Raw genomic sequence first — 27,556 nt, 5'->3', positions numbered from 1 at the left:
AAAGTTCATTGATTTCGAAGCACTATAAAAATTATGAGGTCATTATAGCATGTGTTATAGTGTTGTGTACAGAGTCGTGCTTTTTAAAATGTAAAATGTTATGACAGTCTGTTTACATAATATTATATTTTATTCTATTCAGTTGCACAGTTCAAAGATTGTCACAATTTTAGCTTATGTAAGCGTTTTGTGTTAATTCACCCTTGTGTAGTGATAAAGGGCCTGGATCCTGCAGATTCAACTTTAACCCAGATAAAGCAATTGGTTTACTAGGCTGACCATGGCCTTCTCAACTATGCGGTGCATCAAAGGAATGAAGCCAAGGGATGTGAAAAACAAGGTTTGTTGTTTTAGTGACCCATTGTTTGTTTGAATACAGAGTGCCTGCAATGTTCACTTCTCCTGCCAAACTATTCGAGAAAGTGCACAGTAGTAGAAACTGTCTGATAGGACTCGGATTTTTCTCATAAACCTGCAACTTGTGAATGATATAATGTTTTTTTGATGTGCTGAAAGACATTTAAAGCACAGCCCAAATTAATCAGTTTCATGGTTTCACTGTGGCCTGTAATCTAAACTGGCAGCATCAGGTTGCATCTTTCTACCTATTGGCATGTGTGATACTTTATCTCTAGACGGTTCATGAATCATTCAGCATGGCAGGGAAAGAGCTTCCTGTATGCCTTCGGGCTGTCTCTGAGCCCTGGACAGCATAATGAAATGATGTGCTCTTTCAGGGTTTGCATCTGCTGGCCTTCCCTACTTTGCTGGTTCTTCACCCTAAGACTGAGCCCTGCTGATGGATCAAACATTACTCTAAGACTTCCTGAAAGATCTTCCTGCAAACCAGGTAACTTGCACATTTCTGGGACATGACAAGGTGAAAGTTCATCAAGTGGGTGTCTAGTCCCAGAGGTTATTTGTTTATTTATTAACTTTAATGAACATCACATTATCTGTCTTAAATTCTTTATCATGCTTTGATCAACGTGTTTTGGCTACTTTTTAAATACCATTTATGTATATGTTTTATTATTATTAATAATAATATTTGATCCTGGTTAAACTTTAAAAATGCATTATAAAAATTATTACTGAAATTACGATGATCAAATGACTAAAAATAGTGAAATAATTATAAATAATTTAATTTCCCTAAAATTAGTTTAAAAAAAAGTTTGCTTACTTGTTCACCAAAATTAAATATTAGATATGTATGAAGAAAATCAAGGTAAATATCACTTTTTAACAGAATATTTTTTATTGTAAGCCATTTCCATCCGGGCTGTAATTATGTGAAATTATGAAAAAAGTGTACAAATGTTATTTTGTTTTTTATTTAGGATACAATACTAGTTATGAAATTAATCAAGACAAATACGTGATTGTATCCCAAATTATTTTACATGTCATTTCCACCACGGTAGACAATGTCAGAAGACAAAATAAACTAGTTAGAGTGAAAATGTGTTTTAAGAACTCCCTGGGTCCAATTTACATAGTTGAAGAAAACCTTAAATATGAAATGTAAGAGTTTGGTTGTTGGAGCAACCAAGATTATTGGTGGGAGAACCTTCTACTTTTATGCACTGTGAAGGCTTTTACTGCCCGGAGGGAGATGAGGGTCCAGTTCCATGTCCCAGAGGAACATTTGGACCAAGTTTCTGGGCCACAACCATAAACGGCTGTATCAGCTGCCCAGCACATCACTATGGACCTAGAGAAGGCATGAGCAGTTGCCTGCCTTGTGGGCCATGGTCACAGCAGCCTCTGCCTGGACAGGACAGCTGTACGTGTCTGCGAGAGGGTCAAATCTTCCAGGTAAGAACTTATTGCATTGTTTACATAAGTTCCCAAGCATTTCTAGCTAATTGCATCCCTGTAGGGAAACAATCTGCAGACCTCTGCTCAGACAGAAGCTCATGTTTCAGCCCAGTGGGAATCTAGTTACCACTCTCACTGACTGCTGAATGATCTTTTCATCAGTTACTACCCACTAGGGAAATGAGTCAGGATTTGTTGTCTCTAACGGCTGACATCTTCCCAATCCTGAATGTAGGCCAGTGACGGACAGTGTCCTTGTAGTTTGGGATACACAGAGAAAGGAGAAGCCTGTGTGTTGAAGGTCTATGAGATCTGCAAGGACGGAAGAGCACGTAACCAGCATGGAGAATGTCTGGACCACAAGCAATGGAAGCATTATTGCTCCCAGCAGGTGAGCGTCCACTTAAATTGAGGTACTATTGAGAAATGTGTACTACAGTCATGCTGTTTGCACAAAGATGATGACATATTTGCTTATTCGGTCATTAGCATTGAAAATTTTATGAATGGTGCGTGACGACATTCTTATTTTCTCATGAAGGGCATCCAATATTGGATGTTTTCTTAGTGTTGCATGGTTGACCAGTGGCCTCTAAAGTAAAATTCCTTTCTCTATGAACTCTTACTATGCACATAAGGCGGCTCACATGTACCACTGAACGTGACATGTGACTTTTCCCTTAGGGCTCTTGGAGCCCGTTGATCAGTAGGTCATATGTTGTTCCTGCTTTGCAGGTGTGTCCATCTCCTGAGCTGTACGAGGGCTACGATGGCTCCCTGGGTCTGTGTGTGTGCAGAGGTCTGTCCAGGCCTGAGCCAGACAGGGTTGAGTGTGTGGGCTGGTGCCGGAACACCCCGAGTCCAGTTCTGCTGCTGGTTTGCACTGGAAGCCTTTACCTGCTCTACACAGAGTCGAATCAACAGGTCAGGCCTGTAGTCCATCTACATCGTGATTTGGTGTTAGTAAGGAGGCCCAAAACATGATGACAACTCATAGTAGTGTCTAGTCTTGGGGGTAAAGGGCCTTTCACACCAATGACCATATCTATAACTACAACGATAAAGATAGTTAAAAAAATCTATAAAATTCTAAATATAAAAGAATAGCAGACTCCACACCACAACAATAACGATATCGCACAGAGAAACAATAGTTGTAATCGCTTTCCGAATGATTTTTTTGGAAGCCAATCAGAATCCATCCTGATTTAAAGAGCTTGAGCATTTAAAGTGAAATATTTTAGAATTTAATATCTAGATTTTTTTAAAGCTTTTTATATTTTTCCATTTCCATTTTAATTTGAGTAAAATTGAGCTTTCGTCATTTTTATTATTTTTAGTCTTTTAAAAAATATGTTTTTATATATTTCTTTTTTTCTTCTTTTTTTCATTTTAGTTTAAGTAATTTTAGCACTTCAACTTATTTTATTTACCAATTTTATTTGAAAGTTTTTCATCTAATATTTACATATTATGTCAGATTTATTCCAATGAATGAAAATGATTTTTGATCATTTAAGTTATTGTGATGTTTATGATATTATGAAGTTTAACGGCTTGTGGAACAAGAACAAATGTAGGGCGGGACTTGATTTCGTCCTTAGGAATTGATTGGATTGTAGAAAGTTGGACGTTGCTAACTAAATGGAGGCAGATCTGAATGCCAGTTTGCAGTTAGTTGTGGAATATATTTAGTCCCACTCTCCGCCGAGACATGCGTCATAAAGATTATGAGTTCACATGAATTTTAAAACAATAATGTTGTGCATTGATAAATCATTCATAATAAACACTACAACATTCTGTAAAAATTAAGAATTGCTCATTTTGATTTCATGGTGACTTTTACAATAACAACACTGCTGTGGCTGGGTATAAACTTATGCAACAACAACAAAAAGTAACTTAATACATTGCTTCTCATAAAAAGTAACAATAATTAAGTAACATAATTTAAAATATAAATGTAATAATTTTTACTAAGAAAAAATTTATTCAAATATTTAGATTATATTTTATAAAGAGTAACACAATGGAAACATCAAAAGTACTGTCATAGTATAATATGACTGTGTATAGATCCTCAACAACAAGCGAAAAGTTGATCTAGTTTTTTTTATTCATTCAAGTATCATAATCCATAGAATGATTAACAGCAAAAAAGGAAGGAAACACAGGATGACTGGATAACTTTAACACAGTACACAATGTGAGGGACTTGCACAGGACATTGAGAGTGTAATACAGCCCTAAATACACAAGTGAGAGCTCAGCACAAACAGCGGTAAGATAACACTCTGACCTATTTGCCATTAAACTATCCTTGTGTTTTCGTAAAAGGTGAGCATGTCGGGAAGCATGCTGGAGACCGTCCTGAAGCACTGGGACTCCCGTGGGAGCTTGGAATGCAACGTGCAGCTCAATTTCTCTAGGCCTGTGTACACGGTGCAAACAGGGGGTGAGTGGCCAGAGACAAGGGCAGGAAGCACAGAGGGTTTCGTGACTACGGTTTATCAGCAGTCTGCTGTTTGTTTGCTGTTGTGCAGAAGCGGGCTTCTTTGGTCTGCTCAATGCTGTTCCCGTCGAGGTCCGGAGGTTGATTCTGGCACACAGCCAGGAAACCAACAGCCATTTTGAGCCACTAGATACAGACCCAGGTATCTAATACATCAATATGTGTATATTCCAGATACCATATTGGACATCTAATGAGATTTGTTTTGTTAGGAAACATCAAAGACAAAGAGGAAGATTGGGACTCTCACTGGTCCAGCAAATCATCAGCGTTCGGTACATCCGACATGCGGCCTGGAGGAGTCTTGAACCCAACAGCATGTCTACATCCTGGGGATATTCTTCTCTTTACTGTGACCCAGCAGCACTACCCTCAGTATGATGTGTAAGTACATGCTGACATGTGATTCATGTGCTGCCCATTCATTTTGACTGTCCCAGATTGTCACAGAGGGAATCCTGCTTTCTTCACAGGGACAGCTTGTACAACACTAATTCTGCGTTTGACTGGGGACCCTTCAGATTACTGGCACAGGACCAAGAACTGGCAAGATCTGCCCACTCCCTTTTCTCCATAAGTCTCCATGAGCCTGGGGTGTATGCCTACAAACTCAGCAGCCACCAACATAGGCACATGGTATTGTGATTTGTTTTTATGTTGTGGCCGAATAACCATATCCAATATTAAAATTCTATACTATTCACTCTAAATAACTTTAAGAATAAAATGATAAAACCTGACATCAATTGTTTAAATGCTACAAGTGAATTTTAGTATCACAATTAACTTGGGCTAATTTCAAAGTTAGCATTTTACAGTATGTACACACAATTATTTTTTACTCTTTAATGAGTGCATACTTTGGCAAAATTAGAACTTTCCATAAATAAAATACTGTAAAAAAAAAAAAAAAAAGTAATATTTTTGAAAAATTATTACAATTTAAAATAATGGTTTTCTATGTTAGTATATTTTAAAATGTAATGTATTCCTTTGATGGCAAATCTGAATTTTCATCAGCCATTAATCCAGTCTTCAGTGTCACATAATCCTCCAGAAATCATTCTAATATGGTGCTCATGAAACATTTAAAAAAAAGAGAACTGAAAACAGTTTAATAATTTTGTAAAACCATGATGTTTTTTCAGGATTCTTTGATGAATAGAAAGTTCAAAAGAACAGCATTTAGCAGTGTAAAATACTCTACTTACTCCAACTTTTGATCAATTAATGCATCCTTGCTGTATTATTATTTTAAAAAAACATCTTAATGACCTCAAACTTGACTTGAATGGTAGTTTATATAAATTCAATGATAGCATGATAAATAATTTCCAAGACCAATCTGTTAGTTCAGTTGTAATCATGGCTTGATATTAACACCTGATGAATATTGTTGGTGTTACAGGGCTTGAATTTCGGCGCAGGATTGCACGTATTGCGCATCATTTTACTTATTCCCGCAGATTTTATGCTCACACTCAAAATGCGTGCACATAGAGCAGCCTCGGCGCTTGAACAAAATATTACAAAATAATGTCAAAAGACCAGTCTTGGTGAGTATTCACGTAAACGCAGTCAGTTATGCTGAGAAAGAAAACGCATGTGTAACAGTAGCCTACAATTATCCGTGTGTCAGGTCTTAAAGTGACAGCACCCTAATATATCTACTGCCAAATAATGAGATAATATTAGAAATATCTTTATGGCAGTTTTTCCACATAGTATCGATGGTAAAATTGTGGCCTGTGAAAATGGTCAGTAACTTAGGAAAACCACTAGCCACAGTAGCTGGTGGGCTAAAAGTTAATGTCAAGACCTGGTTGTAATCAAATAAATCAACCTCCATGTGTATTTATTGGTAGATGTTGTTGTCTGGTCCTTTCAGTATGTGAGGGTAGTTCCTGCAGGTGGAGATTGTTATGACACTGGAACCTTCTTCCCATCTGACCCACATCATTTGACTCGCATGGGCATCGCGCAGAGGCGCCAACTGTTGCTCCGCCCCGACTGGCTGATGATCGGTGGGCTTTTAGCTGGAGCTGTGGTAGTCCTGTGCTTGTGTGTGACAATATTGGTAAGTGATAAGGGAGGCTTAAATAAAAACGTTGAGGTTAACAAAGCTTGATTTATTGAAGCGACTGGGCACTGTGTCCTCACAGATCCTGTTCAGGGAGTACGGCTGGCCTGAGAAACTGCCAGCTCAGGCCAGGTACCGTCATCTGCAGCTCAGGTTCAACATGGATGACTATTCATCGAAGGGCTCCAGGGTGGTGGCTGTGAAAAAAACACACCGAAACCTGCAGGTGGGGTTGACAGAGGATTCAGTGCAGAGAGGTAACCTACTATAGACACAAGTAAACCTTTTTTTAGTACTGCCAGGGGCTACACATGCCACATTCTCACACAAATAGACCTGTCACCTCGATCACCTCTGAGCCTGTACATCCCAGGATCCTTGTCCACAATGCCTCGTGCACAGCCAATATCATATTATGAGTTGAAAGATTACAGACTTCACATAATCTAACAAACATTGCAAACTACAATTAGGAACTATGTAAAGTGAACAATAACCTAGAGTACAGTTCATTGTTAAAGTAAATTAGATTAAAAAAAAATAACTTTTTTGAGAGAAGTCTCATGTTCACCAAGGCTGCATTTATTTGATCAAAAATACAGTATATTTATTAATATTGTGAAATATTATTACAATTTAAAGTAACGGTTTCCTATTTTTGTATTTTTCAAAATGTCTTTGGTGTCCCATGATCCTTCAGAAATCATTCTAATATGCTGATTTGCTGCTCAAGAAACATTTCTTATTATTATCAATGTTCTTTGATAATAGAAAATTTAAAAGAACAGCATTTATTTGAAATGTATATATTTTTAACACTATATATGTATTTACTGTAGTTTATGATCAATGTAATGCATCCTTGCTGAATAAAAGTCTTCATAAAAAAAAAAAAAAAAAAAAAAAAAATCTTACTGACCCCATATTTCTGATCAGTAATTTAGAACCTCGTTGTAAAATGTTACCCAAACATAGATTTGAAATATTCTGATTAGATAAAAACATATTTTCATTATTATTAGATGCATTCTTACATTTTTTTATATTATAATTTCCCCCCCAAGTACAAACATGCAATTTGGTAGCAGGTAATAACACATTTTATATTAATGTGATATAATAAAATATACAATTGTTGTACTTGAAATTTAGAAATTAAAAAAGAAAGTAATGTGTGCCCAACAACCAGAAAAAAGGAAATGTTTTATCAATGAAAGTCACCTTTCCCCCCTTTAGATTCCATGTTAGAAAATGAACAAACATGACACATATTGATTTCTGAACATGGAACATTCCATTGAACAAGGAATCCCCATATGCTTCACAATAAAGGAGAAAACAATTACCCCAAGATGTCAAAATCTCTTTTATTTGCTCCAAGTAGCATTTGAATATCCATTGACAAGATTCGTTACCTGCTCAAGATAACATGATATCAGGCTACATTTGTGAAGGGAGTAGTAAACTGACTCATTTTACCCTGATAGTGCAAGGTTTTAGGATATCCCTGCTGTTCTGGCAGAACTATATCTCTGTTTGACAACCACTAAACGTACTATACAGCATCGTACACATTTACCAAAGATTACTCTTTGCTTTCAAAACAATAATTGTTAAAAGACTTATGACACATTTGGCTTTCCTATGGTATTATATCAGCTCCGTCCAGTGTTAGAATTGATTGTGCAATCCCACAGATTGTGCTTGCATTGTCCACAGCGGTGGCTCTGGTATCGAATGAGTTCTGGGACTACGAAGAGCAAGTGGATCTCGAAGCCTTCAGTTCCAGCACCTTCTACGACATCCTACTCAAGCACAGCGTGTCTGTCACAGTACGCCTCGGACAGCTCAGAGGAGAGGTGAGACTCCATGGGAACAAAGTCTTTATTCCCACCCCCCAGAGCTTCAAATATCACCCTCGTAAAGTTCAAACATATTTATAACACATTTTGAATAGCATCACCGAGACGCTCGGTTGCAATTAACAGTCTCTCTTGTTTCACTGCTCAGCATGATACTATGTTTAGGATAAGGAAGTGAATTGTTACTTCCCTGGGGTGAAAAGTGTGTGGGTTAAGTTGTAAAATGAGTTGTAAGTATAGCGTTCCTTTGTAAGCTTGTTTCATTGAAGGAAACGTGCACCCTGTCTAGGTGAAGCAGCTCTACCAGGGGGTGCTGGGGAAGCTGAGAGAGCTCCACCCTGGCTGGAGGATGTTTGGAGGGAAAACTGAAGGTTTGGAGAGGCAGGTGGAGCAGGAGATGCTGCGACGAAGAGCGCTGGGGAATCAGCTGACACAGCTATTGGACAGTCAGCTGCAGATCCTGCGGGTGGAGATGAGAGCGCAGCAGGACATGCAGAAGACCTTCAGAGCGCGAGTGAGGGAGAGCGCCAGGCTTCTTAGACTGCTGGCTGAGGGTCAGACCTCGCTCTGGGATAAACACATCAAGCAACAGTATGTCATGGAGAGGCAGATATGCATCTGTCTGTTTTTATCTCTGCTTGAAAAAAACAACCCTCTTTAAACAAAAATGTGGTTCATAAATGCTTTTCAGTTGATTCAAATATAAGCCTATTGTCAAATGGATGATGTACCCAATGATTAGATAATCACAGTAAATGACATATACGTCCAAAAGTTTGGGATCAGTAAGATTTTTTTCAAAGAAATTAATACTTTTGAGCAAGAATTTGTAAAATTGATCAAAATTGACAAGACTTATGTTACAAAATATTTCCAAATACATGTTATCTATATTTTTGAACACCAAATCAGCATATTAGAGTTGTTTCTGATGGGTCATGTGACTCTGAGTCTGAGGTGGCTGCTGAAAATTCAGCTTTGCCATCACAGGAATAAATTGCATTTTAAAATATATTCAAATAGAAAAGTTATTTTAAATGGAAATATTTCACAATATAAAAATTCTGTATTTTTGATCAAATATACAGTCAAAACTAAAAATATCCAGACACCAGATATAATCTTTTATATGTTTTATGGGTGCAGGACACTATAGTTAATGTAAGTGAGGATAGCTAAATAAATTGTGACATATTATACCCAAAAAAATCTTCATACAGTGGACTAACAGTAAAATGTATAAAATTTGGGACCAAAAATGATTCAGACACTTTGACCTGACCATGTTTCCTTAAGTGTTTTTTCTTTAATTGCTAATGCGACCTTTCTACGCCACAGACTGAACAAAATTTGCTTGGTAATTGGTTGACCTAAATTGGTATTATCTAATTGTGTACTTAAATGTAACAGCTGACAGCTATTCAACCTAATTCATTTGTGAGACAGTCTAACAGAAGGATGGCCAAAACCAGTGAAATATCAACTGATTTGATAACTCTTGTCGTCTTTTATTACCATTTTCTAAACTATAGTGAATAAACTGTGATAATGTGAGAAATGTTACCTGAATAAACTTTGGTTTGACTGTACAGTATGTAGCCTGGATGAGCATAGGGGAAAAAAATCTTATCAACCCCAAACTTTGTACGGTATGTATTTATTTATTTACAGATCACTGTGAAGATAAATTATATCACTGGCCTACTTTCACAGTAACCCATTTCACAATTAATTTGTCAGCCAGCTTAGGTAAAGGGCTATTCACATACAGTAGGGCACTTTCTTGTATTACTTCTTCTGTCATGTGTTTTCAGTTGTCTGTGTACACACAGGCATCTCAAGAAGACCCCTCTCAAGACAAATCTTTTGGGTATTAAATTCGGATTAATCTGTTAAATTTGTGTTACTTTGTAATTTCAATTCAAAACCAACCGTGCACTTACAATAAATTGTTTTTTTTAAAACAACATTTCCCCATAATAAATGGTGGAGAATCCCTCCGTCTCATCTTCGTCCCAGCCCTCTTATCACATTTCCAGATCTATAATCACAAAGCGAAAGGGAAGCTTAAAGCTTTGTTTGTTCTGCACACAATTGTGATCGTTTTTCAGATCGGATCTTTAGGATCGATTGTCCAGTGACTACTGTGATGGCATTGGACCTGTATTTTAGGATGTTCTGTCTATATCCGATATATCTGCCTGACTTCAGCACCATTTATACGTTATCATGATATGAAGAGAGTTCAAAGAAAGTAGGTTTCATTGAAGATAGAGAGGACTGGAAACTAGACATTTAGCCTCAGTTCATGTCTATGACCTCAGTGTTGAACTCATGAGGCACATCAGATAACATAAGCATCAGAGACTGCAGCAAGGTGTCCTTGAATCCATGAACTGCAAAACACTGCCAGGCCACCACAAAACCAGTGTTTGTCTGACTTCTTACCTCTGGATCTACCCAGCCTCTGCACAACCCTTCAATTCCCTCAGCACCGCCTTCTGTTTTCACAGTACATATCACACGGGCACTTCAAAGCCCAAATCCTCTCATGCCTGTGTGTTGGCATTCCTTAACCTTAATTTTTGCTAAAAGTATTATAGTATAGTATTGCATATGGTATACAATAATAAAACCATAATAAAAATAAGCTTTATTTTATTATGATTTTACAGTTTAAGTAAATTAATTACAAAATGTGTAAATTATATAGGCTACTTTTACGAGAAATTACTTTTAAGCCTTGGTATGTAAGTAAAATGGTATTTTCATATCATATCAATCCTCACTTATGAAGTGAAATATTATGACAACTGACTAGTGAGGACATTTTACTTGTTTTACTTTACTATTAACCAAAACGTGTTTTTTTATTTATCTAGTGTTAAATCACATTTGATTTTGTTTAGGGGGAGATGTTGGGTTAGGCGATATAAGATATTAATAACCTGATAAAAAAAAAAAAAATCAGTGGAAGTCTATGGAATGTCCTCTCTAATGTAGTGAAATTAATCGTATGTGTGTGTGTGTGTGTGTGTGTGTGTAAACAACTGAATACAATATTTGAAATAATACTTATATTACTTCCTTAGAATCTTTCTTCATGAGTTTCCTTGGGTATATGTTGTGCATTGCAGTGTTGTGGAGCGAGTAGCTGTGCTGGCTGATGAGATGACTGAGATGGTATCAGTGGAGAGCCAGAGGCTGGGAGCCTGGGTTGTGCTTAAAGAGGGCACTGGAGCACAACCGTTATGCCCTGCTACTGGATCGGTCCTCAATAGGGAAGACGCCATTGGTAAGAGTATTTACAGATTGTAACCATATAATTCAGACCTAATGTTATTGTATATGGTGAGAAGGCTTTTAGTCAGTGACTGTGCAATCACGCCCCCTAGTGGAATTATAGCAGAAAATAGTCAGCTACACCACTAGGTGGAAGTATTTTACAACATAGCACACGTTTGGCTGGTCAAATCCTGACAAATATCCTCTGAGGCTCAACTTGGCATGTATGTGGCATGACTGATTGATTAAAGTCTGTGGAAACACAGAAAGATTGCACTCCTTTTCCCTCCACAGCTCCTGACGGATCTGTTAGGGCTTGTGATGCCGTTCATGTAGACCCCCTCACAGGCCTCATTCAACCCAACTCTAATGCCCATATGTTACTGGCCAGCGGGCACAGCATGCCAGTGCCCCCAGACTTCTTCCTGCACCCCCAGACCGGCAAACTACTGCCTGTGGCGGGAAATGTGGGCTTTGATCCTGCTTCCTCCACCCTTGTCTTTACAGCCGATGCTTGTGTGGGTGAGTCACTTAATATGCTTATAAGCATGTTTAAACAAATATTCTGTGTTCAGTACAAGTTAAGATCAGTCAGTTGATTATCAAAAAAAACCCAGACTTGTTTACTTTAAAGAAACCAGGAGACAGTGAGGCTCTTGAATGTAAATACAAAGGGACATACAAGCAAAAATGCGATGCTTATTAATTTACAAAAGTAATTGCATATATATATATACAGTATATATATATATATATATATTAGGCTATTTGAGGTGTAGAGTTGTTCTTGTCATTTAATGGTCATTTTAGGTGTTATGTTGCTTAGGTGTTAAATATAACATTTAAAATATTTTATTCATTAGTTGTTATGTTTATTAATTATATTTTTTATTTATAATATTTAGATGTATAAAAGTTTTTTTTTGTAAGTTTAACATTAACAGTAGTCTGATTAAAACTTTTTTTTTACTGCTTTTTGCTAAATCAAGTTTACGGTGAGGCATTTGCAATGGTTTCCTCTTCTTAGGTGAGGTGGGAAAATGGGAATCACCCCTGCTCCCTTTCATTCCTTACCCTCCATCCCGGCATGCTGAAATCCATGCTGCTTCCAAACTACGGGGGCTTCGTTCAGGCCAAAGGCTGGTGCTTGGAGGACCCATGTGTGACTATGAGACTGGTGTTCTGGTGCCTATTCTGGCAGTCACCATCCATCCACAAACAGGACTGGTTTATCCTTTGGGCGGCGTGCACATGTGTCCCATCTCACGCCTGCGGCTGCCCATTCAAATTGGCTCTCCCATGCTGGACCCACGTACAGGCAACCTGGTGCTCATCACGGGGGTCAGTCTTGATCCCCACACAGGTCCGTTTTCTGTATGTTGAAAAAACCTCAGCACGTTTAAACAGCCTGATTGATGATTGTGTCTGTTCAGGGGCTGTACTTCCTGTTGGGGGGCTTCTCATGTGCGAGTCCTTCATCGAGCCCTTGAGCGGCCGGATGGTGCGGGTTGGTGGAGGCAGCATGCGAGGAGGAAAGGTGGTGCCTCATGCTGGGGGTTTCCAGGCTCTGTTGGACAGCCAGGCTCTGGGCGCCTGCTTGCGGGTGGCAGAGCTCATACAAGGTTGCTGTGATGAGTGGAGCTCAACAGCCGCAGATCTACAAGGTGACCTCGATAGACTCTCGGCAGGAACATCTGAGCTGGAACAGGCCTGGAAAAGCAGCCAACATTGTATGTTGCAGCTGCTGAGTCGTCTGGAAGCCGTACAGGAACAGGCCAGGGGTGTGGCGGAGAATGGCGGTACTGTGGGTGGGTAGGAGCTGTTTACTACAAAAGATTTGTACAAAACCTGTATATACAGTATTGTTCAAAATAATAGCAGTACAATGTGACTAACCAGAATAATCAAGGTTTTTAGTATATTTTTTATTGCTACGTGGCAAACAAGTTACCAGTGGGTTCAGTAGATTCTCAGAAAACAAACAAGACCCAGCATTCATGATATGCACGCTCTTAAGGCTGTGCAATTGGGCAATTAGTTGAAAGGGGTGTGTTCAAAAAAATAGCAGTGTCTACCTTTGACTGTACAAACTCAAAACTATTTTGTACAAACATTTTTTTTTTCTGGGATTTAGCAATCCTGTGAATCACTTAACTAATATTTAGTTGTATGACCACAGTTTTTTAAAACTGCTTGACATCTGTGTGGCATGGAGTCAACCAACTTGTGGCACATCTCAGCTGTTATTCCACTCCATGATTCTTTAACAACATTCCACAATTCATTCACATTTCTTGGTTTTGCTTCAGAAACAGCATTTTTGATATCACCCCACAAGTTCTCAATTGGATTAAGGTCTGGAGATTGGGCTGGCCACTCCATAACATTAATTTTGTTGGTTTGGAACCAAGACTTTGCCCGTTTACTAGTGTGTTTTGGGTCATTGTCTTGTTGAAACAACCATTTCAAGGGCATGTCCTCTTCAGCATAGGGCAACATGACCTCTTCAAGTATTTTAACATATGCAAACTGATCCATGATCCCTGGTATGCGATAAATAGGCCCAACACCATAGTAGGAGAAACATGCCCATATCATGATGCTTGCACCTCCATGCTTCACTGTCTTCACTGTGTACTGTGGCTTGAATTCAGAGTTTGGGGGTCGTCTCACAAACTGCCTGTGGCCCTTGGACCCAAAAATAACAATTTTACTCTCATCAGTCCACAAAATGTTCCTCCATTTCTCTTTAGGCCAGTTGATGTGTTCTTTGGCAAATTGTAACCTCTTCTGCACATGCCTTTTTTTTAACAGAGGGACTTTGCGGGGGATTCTTGAAAATAGATTAGCTTCACACAGACGTCTTCTAACTGTCACAGTACTTACAGGTAACTCCAGACTGTCTTTGATCATCCTGGAGGTGATCATTGGCTGAGCCTTTGCCATTCTGGTTATTCTTCTATCCATTTTGATGGTTGTCTTCCGTTTTCTTCCACGTCTCTCTGGTTTTGCTCTCCATTTTAAGGCATTGGAGATCATTTTAGCTGAACAGCCTATCATTTTTTGCACCTCTTTATAGGTTTTCCCGTCTCCAATCAACTTTTTAATCAAAGTACGCTGTTCTTCTGAACAATGTCTTGAACGACCCATTTTCCTCAGCTTTCAAATGCATGTTCAACAAGTGTTGGCTTCATCCTTAAATAGGGGCCACCTGATTCACACCTGTTTCTTCACAAAATTGATGACCTCAGTGATTGAATGCCACACTGCTATTTTTTTGAACACACCCCTTTCAACTAATTCAACTAATTGCCCAATTGCACAGCCTTAAGAGCGTGCATATCATGAATGCTGGGTCTCATTTGTTTTCTGAGAATCTACTGAACCTACTGGTAACTAGTTTGCCACGTAGCAATAAAAAATATACTAAAAACCTTGATTATTCTGGTTAGTCACATTGTACTGCTATTATTTTGAACAATACTGTAAATATAAAGGTTTGGTCAGTACAAAAATGTTCCATTCTACCAAATGGTTACAGTTGATACTTCATGATCACAAATCATGATCGATTTACCCTGCACTGAGCCCTGCCTTAAAATAATTAATAAATAGTTATAGATAACCATTTGTTGTCTGCATCTCAGACTAGGGTTTACTCTTTTCTAATTTTTATGGAGAATCTGTGTATTTGGGTAGTGTTAAACACAATTTAGTGGAAATTATCCAAAAATGTTACGTCCAAAGTAACTTCACAGAGTTCACAGTACCAAGATGTTAGAAGTATTATAAATATTTGTAACTTCCTTTATACTAATACAATCTGTTTTAATCTCTAATTTTTGTTCTTATCTGTTGACTGTGAGTGTGTGCTGGAGTGTTTTCCTTCATTGTGATTTGCAGTCTTTGGAGTTTTAAATCAAGTTAATGCGTAACTGAACAATATCTTTAAAGTAAAATGGCAAATAAAAATACTTTGTCACAATGTATTCCAGTCCATGTAATAATAATATCCAATAGATTCTTACCACTTTATGAGCAAGTTTGACTGAAAACCATGCTGTTCACAGAAATCTCCAGTTCGTTCTTAACCAAGGGAGCAGAGCTTAGTGAAGGGTCATTTAATATGGGATGGGATCTCATTCGAACAGTGCAAGAGATGATTACAGTGGTGTTTAATAACGGTCAATAACTTTAAGTTATGTAAAGAAGTGTTATTAATATTATGAGATGCACTACCATTCAAAAGCCTCTTATTCAAGATATATTAAGGCTGAAATTATTTGATAAAAAAATACAGTAAAATAGGTAACTGTTTTCTATTTTAATATATTTTAAAAGGTTATTTATTACTGTGATAGAAAAGCTGAACCTTTATTTAAAGGAACACTTCACCCATTTGCATTAGACTTTGTATCTTTAGAAACCCAGTCACATTTTCGAATGGTCATGGTTTATTCCCTTATTTTCCCCTGAGATGGGAGAAATAAGGATTTAAGTGTTCCACTTCCTGCTTTTTATGACGCAAAAATCGTCATTTTGCGTCATAAAAAGCAGGAAGTCAAATTTCTTTGAATAAGGGTAAGACTACAAACACTAGCTCATCATTTATCCAGTAGAAGGCGCTGTTCCGCATGTTTTCAACCCGCCCATACAGGGATCTCACTCACAGAATGTACATAGTGTCAGCCATTCTTTATTTGGAAGCTAAGCTAAAAGTTTCTTATTCTGTGGAGAAAGCTGAGTAGTAGCGGTGACCATCCTCTTTTTCCCGGACATGTCCGGCCGTCGAGATGGTCCAAAATGTCCGGGATTCGGCTTTTGCTTTCTGCAGTCGCATTCATAGTTTACATGCACACCTTTTGTTTCAATCTAACTGAATTCATTCCGATTGGTGAATCTGAATGTAGTGTTTACATGAACGCTAAACAAGTGATCGTTTGATGTGCGTTTTAACATTGCTAGGAAAATTCCCGCTCCTCCGTGAGAGATACGAGACGAGACCGGTGCGTCTTACAGGCGCCGGCGCCGCTCATCAGTAATCACGCCACCGGGCTCGCATCGTTCTCCGCGGCTGTTCCTGCTCGTCACAGTAAACATGAGGAATGGCGACTGAAGAACGCAAAAGCCGAATCCTGGACATTTTGGGCGACATCAAAATACTGGGCAGACTCACGGAGACTCACTAGTAGCATAGCCTTGTTGTTTACTGCGATCTCTTACCGGTAGGCGTGGCCTCCTAGGGCAGCGAAGCAAGTGCATTCTGGGAGTTGTTGTCTTTCATCCCCATAAGCCAAAAATACATTTTCTGGCTTTTCTCAGTCTAGAAGGCTCCAAATTCAAAAATAATTTCACATTTCTTCTACATAAATTACCCATTTTAAATACACATTCATCTTTCCAGAGGTGAAGTGTTCCTTTAAATTGTTTTTTTTTTTTTGCATTTTATTTATTTTTATAAAATATTTTTTTGTATCATTTATATATATATATATATATTCTACTGAATTTCTTCAAATTGTTTAACTGTGCCTTCTTGCTGCTTGTGCTCTATTAGGGGAGATCAAGCTGCCTGGCATTGAGCTCTCCTTGCCAGCTCTACCCGGGTTGGAGTATCCTGACCCCGGAGGCTCGGGTTTGCATGTCCCAGTTCTCGGAGCGCAGTTGGACTGGGTGTCAGGCTGCATGGTGCCTCTGGCAGGAACCATGGAGGATGCAGATGGAAAAGGTAATGGAGGTTACTAGGAATGTCCAAATCCTGTTACATTAATCTCTAGGTGTTAACCTATTACGACTCTTAGGGATGGTTCCCATACGTTTTGGATCGCAGACGGTGGACCCAGTGACAGGGGTGCTGGCTCCAGTTGTTGGAGCCAATCTGGATGTTTGGAAGCGAACTGTGATTCCTGTAACTGTGTCCCAGATTCTGACTTTAGGAGAAAACCCAGACAGTGTAATGGTGAGCGAACTCGAACTAAATCACAGCCACATAAAAGCTCATTTGGCTTGGGGGTGTTTATATGTTTGCAAAATGTATTTGTTTGCCTCAGGTGGAAACCCTCCAGAAGGAGAGCAGCGCACGGGGCAATTACTGCCGTGAACAGACACTGAAGGAAGAAGAGATGGTGGGAGATTTTGACACAGCCATTAAACGCTATCTATCCACGTCCATACACGAGCCTGACTGTGTGAGTTGACTCCACAGAGATGGCACTGCACTCTGTGGCCTATTTAAAATGCAAGTCTTTTGACCAAGTGTCTGTTTTTATTTCTGTGAGTGTCAGAGTGATAGAAAGCGTTTCCACCATCCTTGCATCCTAAATGAGATGCTGCGCATGTTCGTGTGTGTGTGTGTGAAACAGATAGACTGGATGGACACCGACAGGCAGCTAAGGGAGACTGCCGCTGAGGTCCAGGAAAGCGCTCAGTGTGAGGCCCAGAGAAAAGCTCTCCAGAACTCAGAGTTATCTCTGCTTCTACCAGCCCATGTGTTACATGCTCTCACAGGAGGTCAGTCCTCACGCTCATACTCCCACTGTGAGCGCAAACGGTCATGCTTTAAAGATTCAAGTCTCTTATGCTCACTAAGGCTGTATTTATTTGATGAAAAATACAGTAAAACACTAATATTGTGAAATACAATTTAAAATAACTGTTTTTCATTTTATTATATTTTAAAATGTAATTAATTTCTGTGATTGCAAAGCTGAATTTTCAGCATCATTACTCCAGTCTTCATTGTCTGTCACATGATCCTTCAGAAGTCATTCTAATATGCTGATTTGGTGCTCAAGAAATATTTCTTAATATTTAAAACAGTTTTTGTGGAAATTGTGATAAATATTTTTGATGGGTAAATAGTTGAAAATCATTTTTTTGAGATAGAAATATATATATATATATATATATATATATATAAAACATTATAAAATGTATTTACTGTCACTTTTAAAAAAAATCTATGCAAAGTGTAACAAATTTTTTGCTAAATGTATTAATTTCTTTAAAAAAAAAAAAAAAAACTTAATAACCCCAAACTTTTGAACGGTAGTGCATAATATATAGACGAATAACAAACTTGACTACTTACTTAAAATCTGTGTTAAAGAGATTCACTCAACAATGACAGTTCTGTTTTTATTTACTCGCCTTCATGTTGCCCTAATATGTCTGTCTTGCTTAAGTGGAATAAATTGAATAATTATAAGAATCGTCTTTACATGAGTCTTTTCCATACAGTGACAGGTCACATGACTATGGCTGCTCAAATCAACCCCTTTCAAAATATATGTAAAAGTTGTCTAAACTTCCTGTGCAGTATGTTCCAAGTCCTCTGGAGTCATACAATAAAGTATATTTTAGATTTAGAGGTAATTAATAACTGATAATCTTCCCCTCTAGTAAGAAGTTAACTCAAGAATCAAATCATTGAACCAGTGAGTCGAACTCTGATTTTTGAGCAAATCCATCTAATTTGTTCATCAGTTGTGAAAAAATTGTTCAGTCCCAATATTGAACAAGGATCAGGATCACAAATCAGTTCATGATTCCTTCACTTATTCGGTTTTTGAGTTCAACCCACTGATTCAGTGATCTGTTCGCAGTGGTTCTCGAGTGAAGTAACATAACTTTTAGAATGACTTCAGAAGAATTGAAAAAGTAGCCAAAAAGTTATAAATTGCCTTAAGAGTTTGTTGGCTATAGATGTCAGCTGTCACTTTTTGGAAAACCATATTTGATAAAAGGTTTCCTCTCTGCGTGAACTCTTCCTTTAAGGAGACGAGGAGGAGTGGGAGCAGCAGTGTTACTGGCACACCGGGCTTAAAGCCGTGCTGAACCGTGCGAGTGTGTCCATGGAGAGATTGCGGACGGACCGGGATCAGCCATCCGAGCAGGAAACGCAGCATCTGGTCAGCTTGTTTTCACATTGAAACTCTCACCCTCAAACAGACACATACAAATCTGCTGAGCTCATTACTACGTTGTTAAACAGTTGAATGAGCAGATCAATACATTGGAAGCTTAATATTCTTCGTGCGACTATTGGTGTGATTGTCAATACTCTGGCTTTGCACTGTCCATTTTCCAGTTTAATGGAGTCTGCTCTAGGATATATAACACAATGTCTCGTGATTATCACAGGGTGAGAAACTGAGGGAGCAGGAACTGTGGGAGCAATTAATGCAGAGACAAGCAGAGCTGGACGCTGTGCTTTCGTCTCTCCACAGTGCTCGTCTGGTCTGCCAGCTGCGTGCTGACACCGCGCAGGTAACACGTGCCGGAGGCTAGATGTGTAATGCATGCTCGTGGCACTGACCGATAATTGTGTAGCGATGTCCTTGGTTTATCCTGAGAGCTGTTTTGTATACACACTGCTTGGCCCCCCAAAAAAGTCGCTGTTTGGATTTAAATAGGCAAATGTTTAAGAGTCTATAATTGGATCATTATTGGAGTGATTATTGTGTTTCTAGCATTCTATTATGTTTGGCAACAGTTCTTCTAACCCTAATTGATGGAGTGTGTTGCTTTTCATTTCTTAATCCACCATGTAGGAAGAGACATCATGGCCATATTTCAGGATGACAATGTCAAGATTAATCAGGCTCAAATTGTGGAAGAATGGTTTGGAAGAAAAAAAGATATTGACCAAAAATGTATGCAACTCTTGATGGAAATAAATGTTGTGATGTTATTTACATCAAGAGTTGCATCGATTTTTGTGCAAGGTCTTGTACTGACAATGCAAGAGTCAAGCACTCTGTAAAGTCTACTCCAGCACATCCCAAAGACTTTCAATGAATTTAAGGTATGGGCTCAGAGCTTCCTGTCAACCATTCTTTCACAACTTGACATTGTCATTCTGGGAATATGGCCATGATGGTTCTTCCTACATGGTTGTTTAAGAAATGAAAAGCAACAAACTCCATCAATTAGGGTTAGAAGAAACATAATAATCACAGCAATAATGATCCAATCATAGACTTGTTTGCTCATGTAAGCATTTGCATATTTAAATCCAAACAGCGACAATGCTTTAGAGACTTTATTCCATCTGTTCCCCTGACAGTCTACTAAATTGATTTTCTTCCTCCAGTCTTTGGTGTCTGGCACATTCTGGTTTAAAGATTTTGGTGTGCTGAAGCCCAAGGGTGTCAGGAACCCTCTGAAAGTAATAGCCATGACTCAGCAGAAAATCCTTCCTCGGCTTGAACGACTTATTCAGCTGTTGGAGGAAAGCAAAGCACTTGGCCAGTATACCAGCACACAGCCACAACAGAGCTCTGGTACAATATCCTCATTTATGCCTTATTATAGAAACGTTAAGCATGTTTTTGTCTCAGTTGTGAAACCTATCTCAAAAGGGAAACGGGCGTTTGGCCGGGACAGCGCTTCCAGAGCGTGGACCGAATCTGTGTCTGTTATGAAAGGTATATTTGAATGCACAGAATAAATAGCAAGATTCTGGTTGTCAAGAATGTATAATTTCACCGCTGTGTTTGTGTCTCCTGCTACGCCAGGTGTCTCGACTCAATCCCTTAAAGATCAAATGAAGACTCCGTCTGCCAGTGAACAGAATGCCACGGTGCCCTCTCTTTCTCTGTCAAACCCATCTTACACTCAGAAAAGCCAGGAAAAAACACATCTAAACCGCAGCCAGGGTGAGGTTGTCTTAAGTCATAGATGTTACCGGCATCCTCATTTCAGATCGCGACATGATGTTCTCTCTTGTTTCATTCAGATGTCCAATCTCTCCAGGAACCTGGTCTGTCCGCATACATCAGTATCCCAAAGCTAGCAGGTCAGAGCGTTTTACTGGAGCACTTTGAGTGAAACTTGCAGTTTGTGTTTAAGAAAAGTTTCTTTGACCTTGAAGTTTTAACAAGAGGAGAACATGAGCAAAATCGTGATTTGTTACATTGTTTTAGCACATGACTCAAGTAGTTATTTAGGCTATTAGTGTATTTGCTTAGGAAGGTAACACAAAAATACTTAAAGTATAAACCAGTATTTATATTGTCTATACTTGCTCACACTTACAGTTTTACGTTTGTTAACATCCCTAACTCTAAGTATTAAACTTCAGCACATAACTGCACCAATTGTTAGTGTTGTAAAGTCAGAGTCCGGTTATGTCCGTGCTTCATTACCACATCACTGCCATTTATTCTATAGACATGAATTACACCTCAAATAGTGGTGTTTATTGAGGAGAGGTGTGCTATTACTTTTTTTGAGGTTTCAGACCAATTTTAAACCCGCTTTGTATTGTTACAGTGTCTGTAGTTTTTGTACATAAACAATGTTCGTTCTCCGTGTTACCTGAATTGAGAAATTCCCTTATTTTTGTATCTGCCCGCAGTCGGATCGACAGAGGGTTATTAACAGAACTGTTTTTGTTGGAGTAGGTTTTATCACTAAAAATTGCATCATACTTTGTCTACAGTTTAAACAACTTAATGTTAAAAATGGAACACTATAGCAATTCAATTCATGTATCTTTTTTTCATTCATTTGTTTTTTTTATATCGTCACCTTCCTAAAATAATTGCCTAAGTCCTTTTCATTTTCAAATGACTTGGGCAATTATTTTAGGAAGGTGACGATATTGAAAGTAGAATAAAGAGAAAATCTTTTTTTTTGCTTTCAGGGGTAGAAAATGATTAAACATCTTGAATATTTGATCTGTGGCGTGAATGAAAAGCGTTAGATCTCTGGTTTGCCAATCAGCGGAAAGGGGCGTTTCAAGCTAAATTATTTTTATTTTTTGGGGGAAAGGTGCCATTTTCTACTTTCTACTTTCAATATATAATTTTAAAAAAACGAATGATACACGGATTCAACAACTTTCTTATCTGTACGTGATGGCACACTGTGTTCGCAGTCATCCTGTTTGAAATTAAGTCTGCAAACACAGCGGTATTTCAGATTTTTTGTTGCTGTGTTCTCTCCATATTTACGTTTTTTTGCAGCCTTTAGCCTGGAAACAGAAAATAATCCACTACTGTTAAACATTTATTCTTTCATTCTTACCATTATGACTAAAAGTTTGTTAAGAAGTATTTCCTATTAAAGCAAGCTTAGGCACTATTTGACTCTAGTCAAGCATATCCATAGCAGACTTGTAGTAGACTTGAACGGCAACATGCCCTGTACATTATGAGTGTGGAAGTTTTCCTACCTGTTTGGCATGGTCAGATAGCACCAATTTCTGTCAGGACCACTATCGTCAAATACGATTGACAATTAGCATACAGTTTGGATTGGCAGTATTGGTCTGGGCAAGAACTCCCTGCGCATCCAAGCAGACTAGCATGGATAAGAGCAGAGAGAGCAGCAATAACCCCCCTCAGGGTAAACAGAACAGAACCAACATAAATGTATTGCAGATATCATGAATTCATTTTAATGTACAACATAATTAGAGAATTTTAGTCTGATTCAAGGGTAATCAGAATGCCAAATCCTGACTGGGCGAGAGGAGGAGCTGGGGATGGAGGAGGGTAATTCGCTCCTGAGAAATGCGATAGCTGCTGATAATACTGACAAGCTTATATATGTATACAGATAGATAGGAGTCGTATTCCTAGTGGTAGACGTGGATCAGCTGAGAGTCAGCTGATGCAAGCTTGACTAACGTGAACTGGCAGAACTGAGACTATGCTTGATTTCATGTAAAATAAATACAATTTCACCTTTCTATTGCACAGAGAGCCAGGTTTTATTTAAAGTCTATTTTGCCAGCAGTGAGGTTCGATCAATTTTGAATGAGGGCGAAAGATTTCCCCATGCAGATTTCAAACTAGTTCAAGTAAGTCACATGGATTTGCCATGTGTTATCCAACAGAAAGCTGCTTTCTGTTTAAGCTGTGCTTCGTACATCCGCTACACTATTGACAATAGACAACTCACTTTTTTGCCTCAAAATTCTCTAATGTGATCGCACTGCAGTCAATTAAATGGCCAAAAAAATTCATAAACTTAACTTACACCTAAAGGAAGAGTCGAGTCATGTAGTGTCCAGAGTATAAAGTGACTTGGGAAACAAAAAGTAATTATTTTCCTGTTCTGTATTTGTTTTACGGTGTTGCAGGGGATGAGTGGTCCAGACTAGTAGCGCTATCTCCTCTCTTCCAGCTGATGAAGGAAGTGGAGCAGCAGCTCAGGGATAGTGCCAGAGATAGAGGCCTGCTGAAGATCCAGCCCTCGGGTCAGGCTCTAATTATCACCACTGAAACGTGCAATCTGAACTCATCACAACTGCAAAGTCATTAGTGTAGCAACAGATGACTTAAAGCCATGAGAGCCATCAACATGTCAGTCGAAATATAACTTGAGCTTTATTTTAGCATCTTCTTAAAGGTTAAAGGGATGTGAGAATGTAATTAACAACTTTATTTTGTGTTAAAATTCGCAAAGATGCAGAGTGAGCAACGTGTGACACATTAAATGGTGTGTGTTGGTACATGCATTCAGGTGCAGGCCGGTCGTTCATGGATTTCATGGATGCCCAGTGGGAGTGCGAAGGAGAGCTGATTCTAGTGAGCTCTGACACACTCAACCCACGAGAGCTTCTACTCTACCAGCATGGACAGTTTCTCCTCCAGCACCTTCACTTATATAAAATGGTCTGGATCTGTCTGTCTTTCTCTCGCTTGCTTTTACAGTATGTGTGATTCTCATAGGCTGTGTTGGGGAGTAACTAACAAAATGTTACTAACTTACATTTTTTTAAGTGACATGACAAAAACAGTAGGTATTTTTACGTTGTTGGGTTGCACATGCAGCTTATTTTTTGATTTTTTTCAGGTAGATAATTTAACTGAACCAGTAAAAAAAAACAAAAAAAACATTTGAGTCACCACATGGTTAGTTATGAAATTTTACAAATTCATTTTCTATAGCGATAATCAAAATAATATTTATTAAAGTAAATGAGAGGTCTCTTTTTAATGTTTTGAATGAAGTCTATGCCCACTAAGGCATAAATAAATAAAAACAGTAATATTGTGAACTATTGTTAAAAAATTTCTATTTGAATATATTTAAAATGTGATGGCAAAGCTGAATTTTCAACATCATTACTCCAGTCTTCAGTCATGATCCTTCAGAAATACAAATATGCTGATTTGCTGCTCAAGAAACATTTCTTATTATTATCAATGCTGAAACTTGTTGCGTTACTTAATATCTTTGTGGAAACACATTTTTTTCATAATTATTTGATTAACAGTATTTATTTGAAACTTTTTTAACAGTATATGCCTTTACTGTCACTTTTGTCAATCTTTTAAATGATTGCGCGGTGGTTTCATGCAAACAGCCTAAACAAATTGTTTGTTCACAGCTTTGTTTTCTTCATTCTAGATACCAGCAGTAACACTTCAACTGGCTTCTAGTCTTCCTTTCAACAACTACAATAACAATGCTTTCCGCAACTCTTTCTATTATCAGGTATTTCTAAAATGATGATGTACATATTGAACCAGCGAAATCTAGAACATATGGAAAGTTATTAATAATATACCACACTTTGAGAAGTGATAATTAGCACCACTTTCCATGTGATATAATTGGTTTCCCAGCTAGTTTGGTTGCCGTAAGGTTAAATGCCCTTATTTGTCAGTCACCAAGTGAGCTATAATTTATTCATGTTAAGCACACTTAGAGCTCTGTCATACAAACCCCTGTGCACTTAGCACTCCCCATGTCTTCAGGAGGGAGAGAAGACTCTGTTTGTTCGCCATCTGAGGTTGCAGTCAGTGGGTGGCCTTTCTCTGCTGCTCATGCACTGTGCCGCACATATTTCCACCAGTCAGATGAGAACAGACTCCGATCCTGCCTTCCAAAGGGCCTTTTTCAAGGTGCCATATACAACCGCCCCACACCTGCACAGCTTAAACAAGACAAGAAGGAATGTGCCAATGACCTCATGTCCTGTCCCCATTTCCAGGTTTTACAGGTGGGCCTAAGTGAGCTGTTTCACGCCAGACTGGGACAAACTGATAGTCCAGACGACAAGAGGACGAAAGATTTGGCGTCAGATGCAGCTCTCGATGGTCTTCTGCTGGAAAGAGTGCAGAAGCCAAGTCCTGGGATTTTCATAGAGGATGTAAGTTTGATTTATTTTGCCATATTCGCCCCTTACGTTCTCAGTAGCTGTTGCCAAGTAATTCACTGGGATGTAGCAGATGCCGTAGGATAGGACTGATCTTGAATGTGTGCTGTTTTCTGGGCAGGAGGTTTTGGGGCATTTGCACAAATACAGAGAGGCTTCAGTGTTCCGCCAGGTCGAGAGTCTCCTGAAAGAGTCTCCTAAGAGCCTGGAGATCAACCACATCAACACCGACCCGTCAGTCAGTGACGGCCCAGACAGCCAAGATGCCGCTCCTGCATGAACTGGCATTTTAACTTTGAACAGCACTGTCTTTCTGACAGCGATAAATCCAGCTTGTCATATACTGCAGGACATCTCTCGGCCTTATCGTCTTGGACGGTAACAGCCCTTGGACCAAGTTCGAGCACCTAGTTTTGCTTCAGGAGCATCGAGTGGTGACCCAACACAACTATAGCTGTAACTGAAAACTTGCCTAAACTAAAAAATGATCTGAAAATCAAACATTGATATGGTTAATATTACCATAAATTGCACAGGTCCAACAACATGACAATGTTACACAATTAGACATGGTTGGCATCTACCTAACCTGACTAGATTCTGCCAAATTATGCAAATTTACATACAGTTTGTTTGGACACACAAGCTTTGATAACCAGGGTGCAATTTGTTAAAAATTGGGAGAGGGATATTTGAGTGAGAATATCATTGTGACATTTTTATGAAGAAATAAATGTAGAAATACAATTCATATAGGCCTAAATAATTCAAATAAATTCAGAAACAATAAACAGGAAAAATACAGGAAGTAAGAGTTTAAAGTGAATTTGCTAAAATAAAATAAATTAGCCTATATTTTTAACAAAATATGCAACTTTATATTTATAGTATACCTATAATTATAACACATTTCCAATAGCAGTAGAAGACAACCATGTTGGTGTTTCCATGCCTATCTAAAACATTTAAATATATATAGATAGGTATTAATTACGGCAGTCTGAAAAGACAAAAGATGTCACATTTAAGTAACACTATCACTCAGCCGGTGTAATAAAATATTAAAATACAACCTTTCAGCAAAAAAAATGTTTTATTCAATGCCAAGATAATAGTGTTATAAATACATTTTGAAAGATGAAAATATTAAAAACCTGGCTACATTTATGACTTCAATAACTTGAAATTACTTCAAAATTATGATAAAATGGTCCATACACAATTATATGATTTTTTCCATTCAATTTATCTTTGTTTAGAACGGTCATTTCCCCACTGTCCGTGACCATATCAAAACAGACCTGCAAGCAATTTTAGGGTCATGACCCACCAGATGAGACCAGTATTAGATTGACTAAAATAAAAAGAAAGAAAAGCATAATGCAGCATTTCAAAATAATGGCCTAAGCTTCGAGTTAAAAATAGATTTAACTTTGCAAAATGCTCAGGGCAGAATTGCATTGATGAAAGTTTAAAGCAGCTGCAACAAATAAACAATTTCTGTCTTGTTCTGTTTACTATAATAAGTACAAGACATTAGCACTTCTTGGATGTCTCAGAATGCAGCTTCACAATCTTGTTTACCAACTACTTATATGCATTTATGCCATTGTACTCATGTTTTGTCTTGCACTGTCTTTGATTGCATTTCATTTATTTATTGTGGCGCTTTTCTGCTATCTACATTTAATACAGCTGCTATTTTGTGACTGAATGTCCCTCTAGGGATCAATAAAGTAGCCTATGTTTTAAAGTAACAACTAGAAAAAGAAAAGCACAATAAAACATTTTTATCTGCGTAAGTATGCCTGTTTTTTGAATTACATCTCAGTCGTTGCTTATATTCATGAATAACGTTACGTGAAGCACCTTCA

General features: G+C 38.3%; 1 protein-coding gene across 4 annotated transcripts; it reads left to right on the top strand.

Moving 5' to 3' along the window:
• Positions 1–477: 477 nt before the first annotated feature.
• LOC306996750 (uncharacterized protein) lies at positions 478–27,477 on the top strand. 4 transcript variants are annotated; one of them, XM_079609588.1, is made up of 32 exons: positions 483–850; positions 1,598–1,821; positions 2,060–2,215; positions 2,560–2,748; positions 4,165–4,282; positions 4,371–4,481; positions 4,552–4,723; positions 4,813–4,975; positions 6,228–6,416; positions 6,502–6,676; positions 8,139–8,278; positions 8,571–8,872; positions 11,419–11,576; positions 11,861–12,088; positions 12,594–12,929; positions 13,000–13,374; positions 17,124–17,294; positions 17,368–17,525; positions 17,617–17,754; positions 17,929–18,076; positions 19,343–19,476; positions 19,709–19,834; positions 20,661–20,850; positions 20,929–20,994; positions 21,085–21,225; positions 21,306–21,365; positions 23,658–23,774; positions 24,041–24,192; positions 24,932–25,018; positions 25,264–25,428; positions 25,518–25,676; positions 25,804–25,969. In XM_079609588.1, the coding sequence occupies exons 1-32, from the start codon at positions 643–645 to the stop codon at positions 25,960–25,962; spliced, it is 5,415 nt and encodes a 1,804-aa protein (XP_079465714.1). In that variant the 5' UTR covers positions 483–642; the 3' UTR covers positions 25,963–25,969. The 4 variants fall into 4 exon arrangements, with proteins under 4 accessions (XP_079465717.1, XP_079465716.1, XP_079465714.1 ...); XM_079609589.1 differs by having other exon boundaries at positions 485–850; positions 25,282–25,428; positions 25,804–27,477; XM_079609590.1 differs by lacking the exon at positions 23,658–23,774 and having other exon boundaries at positions 482–850.
• The last annotated feature ends 79 nt before the right edge of the window (positions 27,478–27,556 follow it).

This window comes from Phoxinus phoxinus (assembly GCF_949152265.1).
Source record: "Phoxinus phoxinus genome assembly, chromosome: 4".
In the NCBI taxonomy this organism is placed as follows: Eukaryota; Metazoa; Chordata; class Actinopteri; order Cypriniformes; family Leuciscidae; genus Phoxinus; species Phoxinus phoxinus.
The sequence above is the reverse complement of the archived record's forward strand: the minus strand, read 5'-3'. Positions and strand labels throughout refer to the sequence as shown.